Raw genomic sequence first — 16,550 nt, 5'->3', positions numbered from 1 at the left:
CCCCGATAGAAGAAAATGTTTTTATTGTTATAGTTATAGACAATAAATTAATGTACCCTGAGAGAAATCCATGTGGGAGGTTTCCTGGCAGCTTCCCTGGTCCTTTTTTATTACTTTGAGCAGGACAGGGAGCTCAGGTCTGTTGCTGGGAGCTCAGGTTCTAAAATGCTGCCTTAGCTCTCACTTGTGTATTTTTTTGAGGGCAGGCAGGAGCTTACAGGGCAGCTGGATTTTCATGTTTCCTTTTGATGTCTCCACACTTCACAGAATAAAGGTTGTTACGTGAGACCAAGTGTGGGGCTTGGTGTCTGTCTCCTTCCTTATGCATACAGTGGATGCAGTTTTTGGTTGCAATGTTTCAGGAATTATTAAATCAATGTTTGAGAGATGTTCAAGCACAAAGACTCTATTTTATCACTTGCTGATTACCATGGTTAAATAAAAAAGTTGCTCAACAGTATAATCCAAAAGTTTTTTGTGTAACCACACACAAAACATGGTATTTCCTAAAATGTTGTTCCTTGCAGAGGTGTCCAAGCTTAGGCTTTTGCATGGAAGTGCTTTGGTCCAAGGTGGGGGCTGGCATTTCTCTGCATCTTGTGGTTATGACAGCAGAGCTTCAGTGGGAGCTTGGTGGCAAATTAGGTGTGAGGCTACTGCAAGATCCCCATTGTAGTGCTGAGATAGAGTGGAAAACATTCCTGACTCATCCAGCCTCTCTGGAGTCCACTTTCTTAGGTAGGGTTTAGGTCCAGTCTGTGTATAGCAACCAGAGCTGTGTGTAGCAACTGACAGCCAGACCTGTTGTGCACAAGTGCCTACCTGGTGAAAATTCATTTTATCCCATGAAACTTGTTTCCATTGTACCATCTGTGTGAGGGACAGGACTCAGTGAGTGACCAGAGTGGCCTGGTGTTTCTGACTCGTGGGGAATGCCGTGGGGGAGCGTGTTTCACATTCCGGCTGGGGGTTCCAGTTACAGCTTTTATATTCAACTGTTGGCGTGGCTGGAAACTTTTGCCAGCTGTCAACTTCAGAGCAAGTGGCAATCTGCCTCCTCAAACAAATGGCCTCCATGTTTATTTTCAGTTTCATGTTTGTTATACTTGTTGTAGGTTTCGGTTCCTGGCGCAGAACATCCTTGACCCTCTAGTAAGAAATGCAGTGATTGCCTGTGGTGGTTGGGGCATGAACCAACCTGCTTCATGCAAATGCAAATAACAGAAAGCCCTGACCCATGGAAGAATCAGTTTATAATCAATGGAATAATCCATTTAGGACCTCAGTAACTGAGAGGGTTTCATGCTATGGTTTCCACATCGTGAGCAAAGGGACTTTTTATGGGATGCAAAGTCTGAGTGCAGTCAGGGGTGGTGGATGATGGTAGTGAATCATTATTACAATGCATTTGCTTTTTGTGTCACCTTTTTTTTTTTTAATTTTTTTGTTTGTTTGTTTGTTCTTGAACAGATTGAAAACATAGATGCATGCCTGAGTTTCTTGGCTGCTAAGGGGATTAACATCCAGGGGTTGTCAGCAGAAGGTGAGTCCATTGGTTTTTTAAGATTTCATGTTAAATGAGGAACCTGAATTACTACCTGTGATTGCAACTAGAACATCGAGTGTAATGGAGATTAATAAGGTTAATTTAAAATTCTGACAATCTTTACTTCTTTTTTTCCCTATCTCAGTGTGAAAGGTAGATAAAATACATATCTAATTTCTACACAGCTGACTTGTAACAATAATCAATGAGACCAAATGAGAATTCAGTCACTTCTTTACTTTCTGCTTAAAACCAGAAGTTTCTTACCTCAGTTCTATAATTTGCATATTGATCAGTGTGTATTTTACAGATATAAGTGAACTGCTGTCAGTTGTTTGCCTTTTGAGAGAAAAATTTATTTCCTTGTTCTTCAGTTACTCTCTTAACTGAATAACAATCCTACTTTCTTCTCATTTTAAAGATTTTTCTCATTTCCACGTGCACAAAACAATCAAATCCAAATGTTTTGTGCCAAAACAAAAAGACTTTTTGACTTGTAATTAATCACTCTGCTTTTTAAGGGCATCAGAATTTTTCTGAAACCAAACTAGGTTTACTCTATTCCCTTATGCCAGTGCATATCTGCCAGGATCTGTGGTACCTGTTGGCTCAGAAGCTGTATAGCTATTATCTTATTAAGAGATCAAACAGATTTCTGTCATCCTCAGCACCAGCTTTCACTTGTATTTTCATTTAAATATGCTGGAAAAGCAGGTGGGTTCAGTAGCTGAATATATTATATGACATCTCCATCAGTGCTTTACAGAGCAAATAATTGAATGTGTTGCATCAGGTGAGACTTCAAAGTTACATTTGATGACTGAGTCTCTTCACAAACTTAGTTTGGAGCAGGAGGCTGCAGCAAAATAGCAGATACTTAGAATGCACTGTTCTAACCTGAATAAAGCACAACAAGTAGAAGAGGAGGCTGAGTGTTAGGTGCATTCTTAGGCTGGGTTAGAACAGCAATAAGTGTTTTCCTCCAAAGAGAAGCTTTACTATGCTCTGCCTGAGTGGTGCCAGCATTATATGCCTCAATTGCTCAGTTACAATCTGAAGGATTCTCATGTCAAGAAAAGAAAGCATGAGCTTTCAAAACTTCAAACAGCAGAAAGTTTGTTTGCCAGGAAATTATTAAAAAGAAAATGCAGCTGAGTCAGTTGTAAAAGCCAATTTTGACCTTAGCATGGAAATATTGTAAAAATACATTTCACATTATTTACCTGTCGTGATAGAAGGTAAAATCTAAGTGAAATCGCAGATCAGTGACGAGAAAACCGCCTGGGTGTACAAAGTTGGCAGTGTCGTGTTGCTCACGCTGGGGAAGGGACAGCATGATTAATGCTCAGGGCTCTCCTGCCAAGTCACAAGTCAGGCCCAGCAGGATACATGTTATCCCATGGCCTCACTGATTTGGGATTTCTCCCTTTCTTTTACACTATCTAGGAATTAGTGTATTAAATCACACGGAAGCTAAGAAGGGACCGGTAATATTTGCTGCCAGCATATAAATGAGAACATTGTCTGGCTCCACCACTAACATTGAAGGAAGAGAATGGCAACTAGAGAGAGGGAGGGAATGAATATATTTTTATAAAATAAGTTAAAAGGCTTGAGTGCAACAGTAAATTTCTCTTTCTAGTCACTCCGAAACTGAGTTGAGGAACACAGAATGGTTTAAAGTGAGGAATGTTGTTACCAAAGAGCCAGCGTCTCTGTGCAAGTTGCCAAGACCTGCTAGGTCAGCTGCAAATAACTTTATTTACTTCACTGGCAGGTCCTCATCTAGGAGGAAGGAAAAGGTTGTGATTGCTTCCAAACGGGAATAATCACTGAAATCTCCTGGGTTTGTTAAGAGCACGTATTTTTCAATAGGGCAGCTTCAGTGTGGAGGGAAGTTAATGATTCAAAAAGGGAATTTGGATGACTCCTAAATGTTGAAATAATTTGGGACTGCGTGTGTCATACCCTTCCAGTGTTGAAAAATCCTGCTTTGATATGTGCGTGCCACTTACAGAGAGTCTGTTTTTATGGATTTATGCCATGGAGATGCTGAGGATCTGCCATCACTGATGATGACCATGCTGTGCTAGAAGCAGGCGCTTTCCCCAGAAATGTGGAGGCAAAAAGGCATCCCCTTATCAAAGATCTAAAACCTCCATTTGTAGTTACTAAAGAAAACTGTGGAGAGCTGCAGACCTTTTCACTTCTTGCTGCAATTTTTTATTGTGCATTCTTTGAGCTGTCTTTCGATACCCCTGCTCTTAGACTTGTCTCCACACCAAGCCAGGTTTTAGACTCCTGGAATTGCAGCTGCCCAACAAAACTTGCTCTCCTTCACACAGTATCTCCTTGCTGCCGAGATTGTGGAGGACATAAATGTGCAGTAGAAACTCAAATTGATGTCACAGATAAGCAGCTGCACCTCCTCTGGGTGACAGGTGAGCTGGATAATGATCAGCTGAAGACATCATGGAACAGTGGTGTAGGGGAAAGAGGCACCAACAGAGATATCTCAGGGTGGAAATCTCCAAAGAGTAGATTTGTGGGGTTTCCTGTGAAAACCAAATTCCAGTTTCCTCTCAAGTGTCTGGAGTGTTTGTTCCCAATATCCAGGACAGTAATTTTTGGCTCCACATTTAGAATGGGTGGGTGACATACTTGTCCTTATCTGAGTTAATGTGATACTGGAGCTGACCATGGACTGGAGAGGACTTGAAGCAGGAAGCATTTGAGACTCTGCCGATGTGCAGAGTGCAGTGAGGCTGAAGGACTCTTTGAAATACTCCTTTTGTATGAAGTGCAGAGTAGAACTGCCAGAATTAACCTCAGTTTTTAAGATAAAAGAAACAGAGGTACCTCTGAAAGTCTGATTTAAAATGTTTTGCTTCAAATCCAGAGGGAAGGAGACTCCTTTAACTCACTAGAAGTTTTCTTTTGATTATCTTTATTTGGTCAAAAGCAGGTTGCTCTTCTGATAAACACAGCAGAAAACAGGCAGCCATAGAAAGCAGCAGGTCGTAGGTGGGTTGTTGTTATAATTGCCTCTCACTTCACATGGAAATCAGTTTCCAGTTGCATATAGCTTTGCTAAATTTAAACAAGCAAGCCCATGGTAATTTCTTTTATCTTCTGGCCTGTATTTGTGCAGTTAAGCTTCCCAGTGCCTCTGGGTCTGTTTAGTTATGCTTCAACCTGTGATTAAATGCTACTTTCCTTACAGTTCTGTGAGTAATTTGAGTTCTTTACTGGAGATAAGGAAATCCTTGTTTCTGTGTTCTGCTGTATTTTGTGTCTCTTTTACTTTATTGTCTACTTCCATCCTTGTCCTCCCAAGATAAACACAGATTATTGAAGAGAACCTGCGGATTAGAGAAGGAACCTACCTGGTGCAGTGAGGGAAGGGTGGGTTTGTGCATAGCACTGCATGGGAGCAGGAATGGGCTAGGGAAAGACAAAACAGGCAGGATTAATTGGGAACCCATTGTTTAGGAAGAGACTAAAATTGGCCAAGAAAACAAAGGAAGACTGAAAATGTCTGCTGAAGGGCCCTGGGAATGATAATCCTTTAAACAAGGGAATGGGGGGTCAGTGGTGGGAGACAGCACTGATGGAGGGGCCAGGCTGCAGGGAGGAAAAAATGGGTAGGGAAACTGAGTCAAGACGTATGAGAGGAAAGGAATATCCCGAGTCTGGGTGATGACCAGGGCCACTTAGAGAAGTTCTAATATTCTCTGAGGACATGGGCATGGGCTGAGACAAATTTAAGAAAGAAAGTAAATTGTATTAGTGGCTGGGAAAGGAAAGTAGACTGAGGTGCAGGTAGACAAGGAGACCAAAGCTGGAAGCTGGTGCAGAAAGGGGAACAACAGCTTTGAACCATGAGCCTCAGATTTGTTTAGGATTAGGAGCAGAAGTTTGTTTATACAGCAAAGATGTGCAATGTGAGCAGAAACGTGGCTGGAAGAGGGAGTAAAGGATGGAGTGGGGCCCATCACAAACTCAGAGCAACCTTTCAGCCAGACCTGGGAACAGAAATGAAAATTTTGGTTCTTGACTTCGTGCTTGCCCCTGTCTTGCCACATGTCCTTTTCTTCTTTCTCTCTCACAGGGCAGCAGTGAACTGTATTAGTTCAAGTGATCTGTACAACACTGGCAAAAGTTCAGCTGTTTGATGTAGCTTTTTAAATTCACTTGTTAAATTTAGGAAATAAAACATGCTCAATAATTAAGTCACAGCACATTAAAGTTGTGTGCAAGGAAGAATTTGCCCTTTTGCGTATTAAGTATAATACGGTGGTTAAGTGCATGGTCTGATACACCTCTTCTGCTTTGTATTTCTGTTTGCTTTTACATTTTTGCATTTGATATTGCACAGAAGAACAGGATGACATTTAGGAATTTAAAAGGTTATACATTTGCTGTCAAGCTATCTTTAGGTGCATTGGGTGTTCATCGCTTACTGGCTTGTGATAGTATCAAAGCTGTTTGAATACAGCTAGGTCACCCAATAACCATATTTGCTAGTGCAAAACTTTTATCAAATTTTCTTTGTGGAAACGATTAGTCTGATATTCCAGAAATATGTGTGAGACCAGACTAGTTTCCTCCTTGTGCAAGTTTAGGCCTGAGAAATCATTTCCAGTGTGTTCTCCTTAATACAATTGTTGTTGGGGGGGTTCTGTTTTGGGGTTTTTAGCTACTTTAGTTTGAAGGAAAGTTTTACAGGGACTTGCTTTTTAAGCATGCTGGCATTAACACTGACTGCAACAGAAATGTGATATATTGCTCAGTCACCGCGGGGAAGAGATTAGTTATTTACTTGTCCTTGGTGCTCACTGGCAGTCAACTGTAGTGCCAATTAGATGTGCAGAAAGAAACTTATCCTAAAGGATAAGCTCCAAAGGAGCTCAGTTCAGACAGTGTTCTGGGGTTGCAGTGGCTGACCCACTGCACTGTCGGAGAAAAAAACCCCACTGATGGCTGACGAGTGACTTCTCAACTTTGCCTTGCAGAAATCAGGAATGGGAATCTAAAGGCCATCCTGGGCCTCTTCTTCAGCCTGTCTCGATACAAGCAGCAGCAGCAGCAGCAGCCCCACCACCATCCGTCCCAGCAAGCAGGGCCTCCGTCCCAGTGCCAGGTGGGGGTCCCGCAGCAGCAGGTGCCAGCTCCGCTCCACACTCCGTGCCAACAGCCCCCACAAGCTCTGCAGCATCAGTTCAAAGCACAACCAGAAATGCAGTCCAGGTGGGAAAATCTCCTAAAGCTGTTCTTTTTTCATTATTTATCTCTTTTTTTTTTGCTTCTCATTGAAGGTCTTAAAAAGCCAAAGGAGCTCCTTTCCTTCATTCTGCTCTAGAATAAAGTGTGTTGGGAATGGAATGCTGGGTAGCAATTGACTTCATGCCTTTGGAAATCAAAATGTGTGTTTAAATACATTCTCAGTGCTGGAAATCTGCAGCCCCATGGGTGTAGCATCCCTGCTGGACCAAGTAGCCACAGGATTTTAAAAGGATGTTTTTCTCACTATTCCTTTTTGCTTCTTTCTACTCACAAAGCATGCACATTGTTTCCCTTAGAAAACACACATTTTAGGCATATGAAAACGAACTTCAGTTCTCAGATTACAAGAGTTTCAGTCCCCACTAAGAAATGGAAGGGTTACCTTCCACTGTAGGGAAGGGTTACTCTGACAGGGGTAAAACAAATAGAGCTCATAACACCTGGCAGCAATCAAAATCAAATCTAGACTTTTTGGTCGAAAATAATATGCTGCTGGCTTTACATGAAAAATAATTTTCTTAGTTGGTGTTTGTTGGCACTCCTAGATCAGAGTACAGATGAATAGAAAGGGGTTTTATTCCTTGAATGTTTTTAATACTAGGAGTGCTCTGTCCAGGTTGGAATAAAAGCAGTTTCTGAGGCAGTACCACAGTAAATGCATGTGCATCCTTCTACTGGTCTTACCCTTCCCCTGCTAAAACAGGGAGAGTTTATTGGGGATAAGAAGCAGAATTAAAAGCAGAAATCATATTTGCAGTTACTAAAGTAGGAAGGCTTTTTTATTTTCAAATATCTCAAATTGAGGCTTGTTTGTGTTAACACACATTGAGGTGAACACTGGCTTAAGTGCTGCCTTATGAGGGATATAAACAGTTTAACTGAAGCCTTCGAAGTGACACTACTCAGAGGTTATTTGGGTTTGGCTTTTATGTCTTTCTTCACAAATTATGCTCATTTGGGTGTAAACAATAGTTTTGTATAATTGAAAAACATAGTGTTGCTACAGCATGTATAAGCTTGTACAGGAAATAATTACTTTAAACCAAAGATGTGTTTGAAGAGATTTCTGCAACTTTTCTGTCAAAAACATGCTGAGATGCTGAACACTGTTTTGATATTTTTAGTCCATTATGTAGATTGAGCTGGCTTTCAAATAATTGAAAAATAGATATATCCTGAAGATCTTCAGTGTCATGTTTTCTTAGTATGTACGAAAGTCAAATTGCTCAGATTCTACAGAAAATATATGTAATAAAGGATTGAGAAGGAAAAGAGGAATAGGATTGGGGGTTGCATGCAGATTTGCATGTTCATTACTCTGTAAAAATTAATTAATATCAGATTGTAGTGGTTTTGACCTGAAGTCATACTTGGGCAAGAAGCATTATATTCCTGTGAAATTAATAAAAAAGCCTTTTCTCCCTAAAACCAGTCACTACGTTCAGTGGATTAAGGGAAAAAAAAAAAAGTTTCTTTGTTCAATGTTCTCTTCCGCTTTTTCTTTCCTGTCACAGTGCATCTCCCAGGGACTCATCTCAAAGCAAAATCATCCGATTCACTCTTGGTCAGAAAAGGTCTTCTAGGTTAGCATTTCTTCATCTTCTGCAAAGCATGAATAATCCTTCTGCAATATTTCTGGGTGCATGTTTAGGGTTCCTGTTGAAAGCACTTTGTAAATAGGCCTTTACAAGAGGCTGAAATGTGGAAGTTTTAGATGGATTTAATTTTTTTTCTCTTTTTTTTTTGAGGTGTGGAATGCGTTTTGGCCCACAGGGAAATAATTTGATTTTCTTGTTCTTAGGAGCTTTTGCTTTTGAGAACAAAACATGGTTCTGGGAGTTCTTTCCCCGCTGTATCAATTATATTTTGATCTGTACTATTGAAATCACAGAATCGTAGAAGTGACCTTAAAGATCATCTAGCTCCATCCCCCATCTGAGCTGCATCAGGCCAGTGTCTCAGCTAGAGGGGAGAGTATCATCTGCACGATGAGCTCTGGCTCATCAGAGCCCCTGCTGTTCCCAGTGCTCTCACACTCAGCACTTGTAATCTCCCTGGAAGTGATTCTTAGGTATTTGTTTTTTCCCTGGATCCCAGCATGACTTGCATGCCAGCTCATCTGACCATCTCATCTCAGTGATTGTGAGGGTTGCTGTGGTTATTAATCTGGTTATTAATCTTGTTTATTTTACTATTATAATATATTCAAATGTTTGACTAGAATATAGTTTTACATTGGTAAATTATACCATATCATTTTTGCTAAGCTTGTGAACTATAGCTTATGATCTTTATTCAGTACGTATAGATTGTTTTTTTTGCTGTATAATTTGGATTTATTTCCTGCATCTTATTTCTTTTATGGTAACAGTGAATCTCTGCAGAATAATCCCTGTTAAAAAGTTCCAAGTTTCCTTTTCATGTTCTTCCTTGATCATAATTATGGCTTGACAGCTCATATTTGCTTAACAGAGGTGCTGAGGAGTAGTTAAAGAGAGTGTTCTCCAAGCTCAGTACCTTCTCTCCAAATAGCAAGAACCCAGAGAAGTGTCTCCCTGAACCTGATTTTTTTCCTTAGATTTCACAGGCACTGCTGTGAAGTATCTTGACCTAATAGCAAAAGCAGGGGCTTAAACCAGTTAATTAAAATACAGTGGGGAGAAAAAAAAGTCTAAGAGAAAGGGTATCTTCAAGAGTGTTTTTAGCACATAGGTTTTTTATTCTTGTGTTTTTATTGGCACTGGTAATACTGATTCAAATGGAAAACTTGTCACTTCTTAAGTGGTCACATGGTTTGAGGAGCTTTATTTACTTTAAAATGTGACAGCTTTGCAAAACCTGTGTGGATATGTGTGGGGAGCCTTTTTTTATCCAGCAGTACAGGGAGATTGTCCCTTCCCTACTACTGGGAAACTCCCCTCCCATACTGGAGCCCTCTGGGGAGCCATTCTGGGGTGGGTGCCCCATACTCAGTGTTTCAAAACTGGGTAAAAACTTTGGCCTGAGGTACCTTGTAGAAAACCTAGCTCATTTCCTGTCAAACAAAATGAACTTTTTATGAACTTCCTTGTCCTGGTGACTTTCAAGTTCTCAAACAGTTTTAGTCACTGGTTGCCCTCAGCTTCTTCCCCTGTGGTCTCCTCTACAGTGGATGGAGCCTCTCTGGGGTTTTCTCATGGGTCCCTTGCTGCAATGATGAGTATGGACAACTTTTTAGCACTCCCCAGTGCTGGAAAAAGCTGGATAATTTGAGAGACTTGTCTAAAAGTCAACCTCAGAACCATGATGTGCTGTGCTGAATCTGTGGTGGTTTGAGCTTGTAAATTAATTTTTGGGTTTGTATTTGAATGATGCCCTTGTGTCTTAGACTCTTCTGAGCTTTGAAAGCATGTGCATGCAGCTTCTGACATTTTGGCTTTTTCTTCATGTTTTTTTTCATATTTTCTATTTCTTCACTAGTCTTGGAGAAGTCAGTTTATTTAGGAAGCCCTGCCAGGTTCCTTCCTGGCTTCTCTTCCTTCTCTCAGAGGCACAGCGGTGATTTGGTCATCCCCACTCTCTCTGACAACTGGGACTTCTTCCTTTTATCTTATTATTGACACAAGTTATTTAAATATATTTTTGTATTTTATATAGAGAAGCTTTAAAAAGATCTGTGTGTGAATGTTGGCTTTGAAGTGTTCTGAGATGTGATGCCAGTGGCTTTCCTGATTCTCTTGGGCTTTTTAGAGAAGTCTTCCACCTTCCTTTTTGCCTGAAAAGCATAAAAGCTTGTGTACTTACTCCAAAATAACTGCATTTTTTTTCCTAGTTAATCAGCTAAATCTGGTAAATACAGGCTATGGTAAGAAAATGCTGGAGGAGACAGATGCCCAGTTTAAACCAGAGGCTTATACCAGCTCACTGATAATGTGGTTACTCTAGGAGAGGGTACTGAAGCTTTGTGTGATTTATATAGGCTTAAGTAATTAAACCAAGTAAAAGTTTTGCTGGGCTTGGCTGCTGAGCTTTGTAGCTGCCAGGGCAGCGATGTGATGTGCTTCTCTACAAGGGAAAAGGCAGCCAGGTGCCATCTCATTGTTATTTCTGAAATAAGGGTGGCCCTTATGTGGGCGGCATGTGACGAAGTCTCCGGCAGTCTGGTTTAAGAACATCAGTGCCTCACTTACTCTTAACCTTTTGCCAGTGGTATTGCTCCACTGAATTTACCTGTAACTATTTCCGATTCAGCAGATTTATGGCAGGTGACTGTTAATTTTGTCTCAGGGCTTTTTTTCTGGTGTAAAACAATTCAGACTGTATCTTGTTTGACATAAACTTTTCATCTAAGATGATTCTTTGATTTGTTCTTACAGAAGCAGAAAGACCCTTATGAGTCTATACTTGTGCTGTTGATCTTTTGTTTTCAGCTTATGCATGGTATCCCATAGACTCTTCCCCAGAGTGCTTTCTACCTGTGTTTAATCATGCTGTAATTCTTCCACCAGACTTCCAGGTCCCACCACGAGGGTGTCCGCTGCGGGCAGCGAGGCCAAAGCTCGTGGTTCCATCAGTGCCAACAACCGACGCAGCCAGAGCTTTAACAACTACGACAAATCTAAGCCTGGACTTCCCCCTCCAACCCCAACAAGCAGCAATGACAAAGGTAAGCAGAAATTTTTGATTTTTCTTCGTAGTGGTTTCATTCGGAGGAAACTGGATTTTCTGTTAATCTCCAGAAGTTGTAAGACTGTCTCAAAGCTGTATGTTGTAAACATGACATCTGCAATCCAAACCCAGCTGGAGCTTCTTGAAAAATTATAGTTCTTCTTTAATATATCTGAAGTTGTGACTTGCTGGCCTGAAGGTACCTCCAAAAAATAACTTTAAAAAGTCCTGGCACTGGTGAACCATGTTTTTTCATTTTGCTTCAAGCACAGATAAGGGGGAATGAATTAATCATGAAATAAGGCATTTTGATGAGTAGTTTGACAAGAATGAAAAATGACCACTAAAGATTTCTCCAAAGTTTTTATATGATGCATAGTACCATTTGCTTTAATTTCCATCACTGTTGTGGAAGATCCTGTAAGATACAAAATTACACAATTTCAGTCTAATTTCAAGAACCATCTAGTGTTGTGTTTGAAGGCAGGAGCATGTTACCTTTCATAAATGTTGCAGTGAAATGATGTCTGTGGCAGGGCCTCAGAAACACTCAGAGCCGTGCTGTGTGTGATGCAGAGCTTTTTTGAATGACATTTCCTGACTTGTGTCCATTCACTAATTTAGTGATCTGACAGCATTCATTAGCTTGAGTTTGTAGCTCTGAGCTCCGTGGTGCCACACGTACCAGTGGGGCTGGGGGGATGTGACTGGTGAGAACTGACCGCATCTCTCCAGTCTGGTACGGTCAAATTGCCGGCTGGGGGCGAGTTCTGGATCCTTAAAGTCATTCTGCTGACAAAGATGGGCCAGCCCTGCACTTCAGCACAGGCTCCTTGCAGTGACTTGACAGTGGCAGCCTTCGGGCTCGAGTCTCCTCGCTGGCCGTGCGTAAGTTCTAATAACTGTAATGAGCATTTTGCTCCAGGGAAAAGCACTGGTCTGGGTCAGCTTGTCTGTGGTTCTCATGCTTGGTTCTTTCCAGGAAACTCTGGGCTTTCTTCTCTAGTTCTCCTAGGACAGCATGTTGGTAGATTTTGGAATGTTACCCCAAAAAAGTTATGGTGGCAGTGGAGGATCCTCAGCATCCTCCAGGGACATTCTGAAACGCCCTGATCAGATTTTGTATAAGAGAAAAATTAAATTCACCTCTGTATAATATAATTATTATAAGTATTAAGTATTACAAATTAATGTATTAGCATAATACGCTAACAATTTCGTAGTATTCTACCTTGGTAAATCCACGCTTTGTTAGAAGGTAAATTGTGTAAACAGTAATGATTTAACTGGAACATCAGCATGTAATAGTTGTCTCTAAATCTGAACCAGGTCTGGCTTTCAGTTCAGAGAACAAGCTAACAGGTTTCAGTGGGAGCAGTAGAAACCTTGTTTTTCTGTGTAATATCTCCCCAGTCTCTTTCTTTGTCCTTCTTGTGAGTACTAGACTGGGGAGAGGTGGGGTGGAATTTGTCTTGTCCTGAAGCATAGGTTGGTTGTCTGGATGATCCCTACTCCTTATGGGTGGTGTGTTGTTACGCTGCATGGAGGAGAGGGCTTCCATGTATTTTAGCTTTTTCTCAGTTTACCAAGATTACTAAATAAGGAAAGTAAAGTACTGGTTTTAGTCTTCAAAAGAGAAAAAGAAAGAAGTCCTCATGCATACAGAGAAATAACAATAATTTGTCAACTGAGTAACTTAAATATCAACTGCTTTTAGTCAGTTCTGGGAACCCTCATTCCTCACTGTAATTCATCTCCTGAGAAAGATAAACTGGTTGCTGAAGAAGCACATGAGATGAGCTGCTTCCTATGAGTATTACAAATGACTAAAGGAAACAAGGCTGGTTTTTAGACTGACAATCTACATAAGTTGCATTAACTACTCAGAATTTTGCTCTGGTCAAAATTTCCAGTCATAAATTATGGTCTTCAAAAAAAAAAGGGAGCTTATGTAAAGTTGAACTTGAACTTTTCTTAAAAGTATAATCATGACACAAAGTTGGTCTGCATCCACGAAAAACAAAAGCAATTGGTCTGACAAATTTTTGGCTTATTTTGAAGTTAATTGTAACATTGCCAGGCAAAGTTTATTGTCAAAGTGCTAAGACAATTCATGTTTTCTGACCCATATCCTGTGTTTTGCCTAAGAAAGTGAGACTCACATGACTGTGCTGTGTGCCAGGCTTGGTAAGTTTTCATCTCTTTACCCAGTACCTGCTCTGTTGTGTGTTTTTGAGGAAGGAAATAGGAGAAAGAAAAATCAGCCTCTTTTGGCATGATTGGTCACTTTGTGATAGAAGGTGGCCTTCAGTGTCTTATGTTTGAATCATTTCTTACAAAAAGTAGGTTGTAATTTTTAGCTTTTATTAATCTGTGACCTTTCCCTCCAAATGCAAATTGTCTTGTTAGTCAATCGTCTGTGTCTTGTGGCGATGAAAGTGCATTAATTGAAACAGAATGCATTGGGAAGGAAAAGGACAGCAAATGGAGCATGGAAGAACAGCCAGCTACTGGGAAATAAATAACCTAGATTTTTCAAAAGATTCTGTAAGTCAGTTACTCATGAGACCACTGGTTTCCTAAAAGTCTTGGGGAAAGGATTTGTGTAATATTGAAAATGATTGCACCATTGCAAAAAATAAGAGGTTCTTGGATGGATGCATGTGTTTGATGTGAGGTGCACACAAAGCAAAGGAACATGTAAAGAGATGCAAGTCTCTCTTCCCCACAGCTGACCTTGTGTTGTCAGTATTTTTGTTTTCTCTCTGTCTCCACATGCTGTCTGACACCACTTTCAAGATACGGAGAAGAGATAAGTGTTCTCTAGTAAGGATCACTTAGACACCTACTTCAGTCCCATGGGCACCTTCTTTGAGCTTAGGGCCTGATGTCTTTAACTTGCTTTTTGGAGTTAGCCCCTCAGTTTATATGCAGAATTCCCTTTTTATAGGGAGTTTACCCAAACTCAGAGGAATTTCAGGACCCTCATTCCTCACATCATAAAGTGGTAAAACACTGTGGTATGGTTTTTTATTTATTGTCACAGTGATTAGCCATTTATAATTGCAGTTACATTCTAGATGGGGTACTTTCATGTGTGTAATTGGTGTTGCAGGCTTTTTTTAAAGAAAAATGCCATTAAAGTCTTAATTGCATTTTTGTTTTGTGGGGAAATAAGCCACTCAGGCTTGCGGTTTTTGGGTTTTTTTATGTCATCCTAATCCCTTCATACAGCTGGAGCCTTTTAGCTCTCTTCTGAATTGTCAGAGTTACTTAGTCCGTGCTTATGTAGGAATAGCTTTGGTTTACTTCCTTGTCCTTTAATGTTCTTGAACACCACAGGTCTACTATGGCATGGAAGGCACTGGACACTTTCCAAGGTCACTACTGAACTCATCTAAATTATCAAAAACTTTTCTCATGAATGTAGAGAGGCAAATGAACATTGCGTTTCTATGCCTGTGTGCAGTTATTAGTTAGTGGTTACCTTGAAGCTCCACATTACCATGTCCTTCTAATTGTCCAGTAGGATCACCAGATAAAATATAGCCAAAATTTGATTTGCATACGCAGTTTAGAATACATAAATCTACTTTTTATCGATAGCGAGGGGAGCAGAACTGCATCCCAGGTAGTATCAAGAATGAAACTTAAATATATTGAAAGGTACGACTTCAGTAAGGACTTGGGTTCAGTAGATTTTCTCATGAGTTTGTGTCACTGTTCTGCTTGCACACAATGGAGAGTCTCTTGAGCTGTGCTCTGAAAGCAGCCTGCAGTTCTGCAAAATGCTGGGGATTTCTGACTAGCTCTGAACACCCTCACATATCCACTGTCTTCACTGTTCTTCAGGCACTCAGTTTGCATTTTGCAGTCTCAAAAGTCTTATAGTGTTGTCTTGGAATATTCTGCTTATTTCTTGTGTCAAGCCTATAAAATCAATGAAGTTATGAAGCTGTAGGAGACATCAGCTTAAAAAGTCACCTCCACCACGTTGATGATGTGATACAGTACTGGTGAGAACCAATACTGTGACAGGCTTACATGCTTGCTTTTTATTTTTTTCTTTTACTTTTGTTCCTAATATTTTATTTAAAATAATCCTACAGAGGGCAGTAGAAGTCTGTGGGAAAAATGATGCTTTTCCTGTGGATTGAATGTTAGGTGAAATATCAGTAGAAAAAAAAGCATTCCCAGACTTTGCCCGTTTCCATTTCAGATCAAAGAAAATGTTTATTACCCAGATTTATAAAGAAGGCAGGTTGATGTCAGGTTTCTCTTAAACAGATAATATTAGGAAAAGGAAAAAACCAAGAATGCATACATACAGATCCAGACACTGAGGTGAAATAAATGACTGTTTTAATAGGAGTGTTCTTGCAAACTTACTTGGTACAAGTCTGATGAGAGGGTTCTCAAACCAGATCCTGCCAGTTCAGTGCTAACCTTGGCTGTGCACATCTCACTTTTTTAGGTATGGATATACCATACGGGCAGGAGAGTAAGAAAAGTGTGTATTCCTCTCCTGCTCCTTCTATTTTATTTCTTTCAGATTTTGGGTAAACCCTTTTAACATGGAACACTGTGTGTATTTAATAACTGTCTTTTAATATGTAAAGGGTAGTCACTGTGTTCACAAGGATGTGTGGTGACAGTTCAAGGGGCACACATTCCTTTAGGGGAAATCCTGTCTGGAAATAGGAATAAAATTCTTCACTGTGAGAAGAATAAAACATTGGAGAAGTTTTTCCAGAGAAGGGGTGGGATTTCACTTGCTGGAGGTATTCAGGACTTGCCTTGACAGGGCCCTGGATAACCTCATCTCAGGCTCTGCTTTCAGCTGAAGGTTGGAAGGATTATCTCCAGAGGGTTCCTGTGACCTAGACTGTTACCACATTTTGATACTTTTAAATATTATTTCCTTTTAAAACTTTTCTTAAATGTAAACTGCTGAAATAGGAAGGGATGCTACGGCGTTTTGAAGGACAGTTAAGGAATTTCTTTCGTCCTAACTTTCTCACTTCGTGTTATCAAAATAGGACTGACTACAGTTAGTAAAATGTTAGCAAGT

The 16,550-nt window shown here is 40.4% G+C and overlaps 1 protein-coding gene across 12 annotated transcripts in view; it reads left to right on the top strand.

Moving 5' to 3' along the window:
* Window positions 1–16,550, top strand: part of NAV2 (neuron navigator 2) — a 366,859-nt gene that overhangs the window by 236,814 nt on the left and 113,495 nt on the right. For 7 of the 12 annotated variants that reach the window (XM_042021454.1, XM_042021407.1, XM_042021396.1 and 4 more), the window contains exons 4-7: window positions 1,471–1,543; window positions 6,562–6,796; window positions 8,347–8,415; window positions 11,320–11,477. In XM_042021454.1, coding sequence (XP_041877388.1) covers window positions 1,471–1,543; window positions 6,562–6,796; window positions 8,347–8,415; window positions 11,320–11,477 — 535 coding nt within the window. The remainder of the gene's footprint in view (window positions 1–1,470; window positions 1,544–6,561; window positions 6,797–8,346; window positions 8,416–11,319; window positions 11,478–16,550) is intronic. The other 5 variants (XM_042021488.1, XM_042021482.1, XM_042021462.1 and 2 more) reach the window with 1 other exon arrangement.

This window comes from Corvus kubaryi, unplaced genomic scaffold, assembly GCF_017639235.1.
Source record: "Corvus kubaryi isolate FWS band 111438036 unplaced genomic scaffold, C.kubaryi_AGA036_p1.0 125, whole genome shotgun sequence".
Lineage (NCBI taxonomy): Eukaryota > Metazoa > Chordata > Aves > Passeriformes > Corvidae > Corvus > Corvus kubaryi.
This window is presented reverse-complemented; position numbering and strand designations above follow the sequence as displayed.